We start from the raw sequence: 5000 nt of genomic DNA on the forward strand, positions 1-5000 counted from the left end.
AAGGAGAACCCTGTTTAAAAAGCTAAGAGTTTGTGAGTATGGTTCTTTGTAAGGATTTCTCCTTGGAACCTTTTCTCAAAAGGTTCTTACAGAGAAACGTTTAATGTTCCTACAGAGGGATGAACTGAAGAACGCTTGAAGGCTTGATGGCCAAGAACCTTATAGAAAATGAAAATGGAACATCTCTATTATAAATCACATGTATCCTGATTAATAATGAAAAGTCTATTAATATGAATGAATATGCAAATTAGCACCGCCCCCTCCCGTCCTCCTGCCAGCCCAAAACACCAGCTAACATCGAGCTAACTGCTAGCAAACTAATGAGTAAATAAATACGTAAAACAATAAAGTAATAATGCAAAGATTTATAAATATACACGAATATTTCAATTCAAACTGTCCTCCTGCCATTTTAAAATACAGACTAACTGTCTAGCTAACTTACATTTATTTAACATCAGCCAAACCTGTTAAAATAGTGTTACCATGGCAACCATGATTACGTTAATTACGAACGTTATGAATCTGAGTTAGTCTGTTTACTACACCTGCTCGACGGCTGAAAACCGACCACGTTATCCTCTAATAATTTGCATACTGGCCCATGATTGGTTCAGGTTTATAAATTTTGTGACATCACAAACCAAGCTCATGTGTAGCTCCGCCCCCAATTCAGGTTTATACAGAAGTACATGAGAAAGTCGGTTTTTAAGCAGCCTTCTTAAATAAATGTGACGGAAATCTATTTAAATCAGCTTCCAGGAGGAGTTGAACTTTTATTCGCTGTAGTTAATAATCTGTTAAAGTATTTGACTGAGTGAAAATAAACTCTCTAAGGTCCTTATTAACAGCTGCGTAATCGTTTAAGGTCTGGATTAATTACATATTCAATAAAACATGAACATGAACACAATCTCTCAAATATTTTCCCATTCTTTGGTGATCCAGGAAGTGCTGTCGTTAATCCGACCTTCAACACCGAGGTAATTAGGAGGAATTTCATTAATCCTACAGCATCAATGTCAGAAAGGAAATGTGTGTAATATGAGAGGCAGCTGTGGGAAAAAAGAAAAAAAAAAAACAGTATAAAATATTATAATACGCTGTCATATCAAACGTCATTCATCTCTCAAGATATTTGGAAATGAAACGTTTTACCATATGACATGAACTTCTTTCCTTGTGAAAGTCTTACAGCTGAAGTAAGAAAATAATTTGTAGTTTGAAGTGAGTGTGTTAGCGCAGGGGAAACACTGAAATGTTCCACGACCATATCTCCGGTTTCTTTATTTATTGTGTACGAAGTTTGTAAAAATTTAATTTATAGCTATCAAATCTATCATGAATCCTGTTGTTTTAATTAACTTTGCAGTTGGGTCAAACGACCCATGACATCATCGCTATACTCATCAACTGCCATTATGCTTAAAACAAGATGGAGGAAATGTTAAGCTCCGCCCCTCAAAATGATAGGAAGCGTAGAAATTATAAAACAAACGTAACAAATATTTTCTAGCCTTTTAGAAAATGGCTAATTGTCATTGGATAGTTAGGAAGTAATTAAATATTATTAAATATTTAAGGAATAAAACACTGTGTGTTTTGCTTTTTTTTAATAACTGCACATCGTGGAGTGTTTTATTTCTCGTATTCCACAGCAATTAGAATATTTATTAATTAGAATATTTATTAATTAAACGATACATCATACTTTTTTAGCCCTTTTATATATTTTTTATCAATTAAGGGTACATATATAAATAGTACTGTGTATCCATTTATAGTTACATTTAACGATGTGGAACGTCCATGAGACAAGTTACTCATTTACATTAGAGCAGCTATAAACACTCACAATTCTCTAACTTTAATAAAAAATTAAAGTTACAGCTTTACTTCTGACACTGGAGACTCCTTCCATACACGGTACATAAGTATGTCCTTACAGAACTCTTCACCACGTCAGCTATTTTTAATCCGTCCAATGTACAAGTTCCTGTGAATGAGCTGTTACTATAGAAACCACAACATATCAGAACGTAATATAAACTTGTGAAGCTGTAGCCGCTGTTACAGAAATCTAACAGGAATCGGTAACATTTCAGTTGAATATTTATTTTAAACAGAAATTTATTAACATTATTACATCGGAATGAGACGTCTTATGAACACATGGCACAATAACATTATTTACAGTTTGTCAGGAAGCCAAACACACACACGGACACAGAGGAGGGTGGGGTAGTGAATAAAGCGACCGACGCCCTGAAAACAACCCCTGAATGAGCTCCAGATAACACCGACCAATCAGAGCGAGGATGACTCGCGCTCGTGTTCACGGATAATCGGGAGAAAGGAAACACTGCACATTATTTCCGAGGGAAAGGAAAAGAGAAGATGAAGAAGCTGCTTGTTCGATCGTATAAACGATACGGCGAGTCCATCAGGGGTCGTCAGCACAGTGCTAGGCTACACGGTCCAAAAAAAATACAAACACAACGTCTACAATCAATCAAACGACGTCCAGTTTCTCCCCCTCGCTGGCTCCTGCTTTTTTTTAATTTTTTTTTTAAATAAGCTAAAAAAAAAAAAATTCCAAGTTTTATATTTTCTTCACCAGCTTATAGTGCTTTTAAAGCTAATTGCACATAAAGATTTTAGTCATGGTAGTACAGATACATGTGTGTGTGTGTGTGTATGTGATTTTAAAACAGAAATCTTTAGATTGAGTGTTTTTTCTTTTTCTCTTCTTCTTTTTTTTTTTTCTTGGCAGCATGTTTGACGACTCTCGACATCAGAGAGTGTGGTTGTGAGAGAGTGTGTGTGAGTGTGTGTGTAAGATAGACAGAGCATGTCAGTGTGCCGTCAGGTAGTCCTGTGTGGAGTCGGAGGCGAAGGAGTCGGCGTCGTCGTTGTCCGAGTCGTCGGTGGAGTCGTCGGCGGCGGGTTCTCCGCTCAGAGCGATGCGAGCGTAGTCGTCAGTGTCGATGGATTTGCAGAAGTGTATGGCGTACTTCAGTTTCTCCTCCAGGACCAGTTTACACGAGTAACGGGGCAGCTTGAGCAGGAAGAAGCACGTGTACGACTCCGGCAGGAAGTGGTCCGGAGGGTTGTACTTATCCAACACCTGGGAATTCAGAAATAAGAGAAAAAAAAGTGGATTTAATAATGAATATAATAATAATTACGCTCAGTGTCTTATAATGACTATTAAACAGCAATGAATGTGTTTGAATTCTGTTTTGTGTGTGTGTGAGTGTGTGTGTGTGTGTGTGTGTGTGTGTGTGTGTGAGTGTGTGTGTGTGTGTGTACAGCAACGGTAAGCGTTAGAAGGATGCTGTATCACTGACACATTCTTATTATTAAAGTAGCAATCATCAGGGTCCAAGCACTTCTTGTTAAATAAAACACAAAATAAAAGTTCATCTACTCTTTAATATAATATATTTAAAAAAATTAAAAACATTCATGAATTAATTAAAATAAATAAATATTTTTTTTAAAAATTATTATAACTAAACATCAACTACGTCAGTAATAACGAATACAGCTGCCAGAAGCAATCACCGGGGTCCAAGCACTGAACTGAGTACTACTGCACAAATAATAATAATAAATAATAATATCTGCATTTATTGTACATTTTATCATCAATAATACCAATAAATTACTAATCATATTAAATATACCAAAAAATGTATAATCATATTTTTAGCTATTTGACTCGAACAAACTCCACCCACACTGATTGATTTGCTGTAGTACGTCAAATTATTAAAAAATAAACTAGCTGTCAGCTAGGACTAGGTTTAAATGGCGTCATAAGTCATTTAGAGTTACAGAAAGGCATTAATGCTTGTCCTCTTTACAAAGGAAAAAGTTGTCTAGCTCAGAGAGCCACATAATTTACACTCGTGTCCAAGAACAAATCAATAAAATAATTTTTTTTTTCTTTTTTTTTCTTTAAAGGAAGAAATACTGCCCCTAGTGGGCAAATCTTGTGATGGCTCTTAATACCTGACTAAAGAGATTAACAGAAGACTACAGTCAGATCCTGAGAGTTCTGCAAACATGTATGAAATATTAACACCAGGCTCGTGTTACTGCGCTTTGAAACACTCACCTGCACCACGAAGTCTCGCCCACGGAAATCTGCGATGGTCCTGGGCAGACGTGTTCGTCCCCACACAAACCTGAGGAAGAGCGAGCGCTCCGTGTTGGAGAAGGACTCCATCACCTCCCAGAACCACTGGATGAGTGGCGCCGTTGGCTCCACCCCTTTATACGTAGCTACTGACTTCAGCAGGTGTAGCGGGATGTCAGGACTGCCACATACCTGAAAAACACGGCTCGGAGTGTGAGGTGCGTACATCGCTCACTGTTACTCAGCGCACCACCGAAAGCAACAGGAGGAGGAGCGACTGTGAACAATATGAAGTGGGCGGAGTTTTGATTCATGCAAAATCATCTGTGTTTTTTGGTTTAACGTATTTTTTTGGTGACAGAAACTGTAGACGCTCAATGCAAGCAACTCGTACGCAATTTCCAATCAGACTTTTTATTTTTTATTTTATTTACATCCAATTTGTGGTCAAACGTTTGGTTTTACATAAATTCTATAACTAGCCACATTGTTTATGTGGCCATATTGCACTAGCCTGGCGTTAACGGTGTAACCATGGCAACCAGGCATAAACTAAGAATAGGACCGCCCACTAATGACCAGCATAGAGAGAGTTACTGTTTAGAATTGTTTCACAATGCTTTACTTTTTAACATTTTTTTTAAAAGCAATTTCACACTGCATATATCTGACGTATGAAATTCATACTACAACAAATGATTTCAAAATAAAATTATTGGATATTTTATAACAACTTTCCACTGTACTTCATTTCAAATTTAATCTCTGAAATTATTTCGGTTGTATTAAAAACCGACCAATTAAAAAAAAACAGGTCATAATCACATGACCTGAGAGAGCCCTCACTGCAGAA

The 5000-nt window shown here is 36.9% G+C and overlaps 1 protein-coding gene across 3 annotated transcripts in view; it reads right to left on the reverse strand.

The window, feature by feature from the left end:
* Window positions 1-2102: 2102 nt before the first annotated feature.
* herc2 (HECT and RLD domain containing E3 ubiquitin protein ligase 2) overlaps window positions 2103-5000 on the reverse strand; it is a 70956-nt gene continuing 68058 nt past the window's right edge. For all 3 annotated transcript variants that reach the window (XM_053228308.1, XM_053228305.1, XM_053228301.1), the window contains exons 93-94: window positions 4127-4339; window positions 2103-3130 (exon numbers count right to left, since the gene is read on the reverse strand). In XM_053228308.1, the coding sequence (XP_053084283.1) occupies window positions 2858-3130; window positions 4127-4339 (486 nt within the window). In that variant the 3' untranslated portion in view covers window positions 2103-2857. The remainder of the gene's footprint in view (window positions 3131-4126; window positions 4340-5000) is intronic.

Source organism: Pangasianodon hypophthalmus, chromosome 2 (genome assembly GCF_027358585.1).
Source record: "Pangasianodon hypophthalmus isolate fPanHyp1 chromosome 2, fPanHyp1.pri, whole genome shotgun sequence".
NCBI lineage: Eukaryota > Metazoa > Chordata > Actinopteri > Siluriformes > Pangasiidae > Pangasianodon > Pangasianodon hypophthalmus.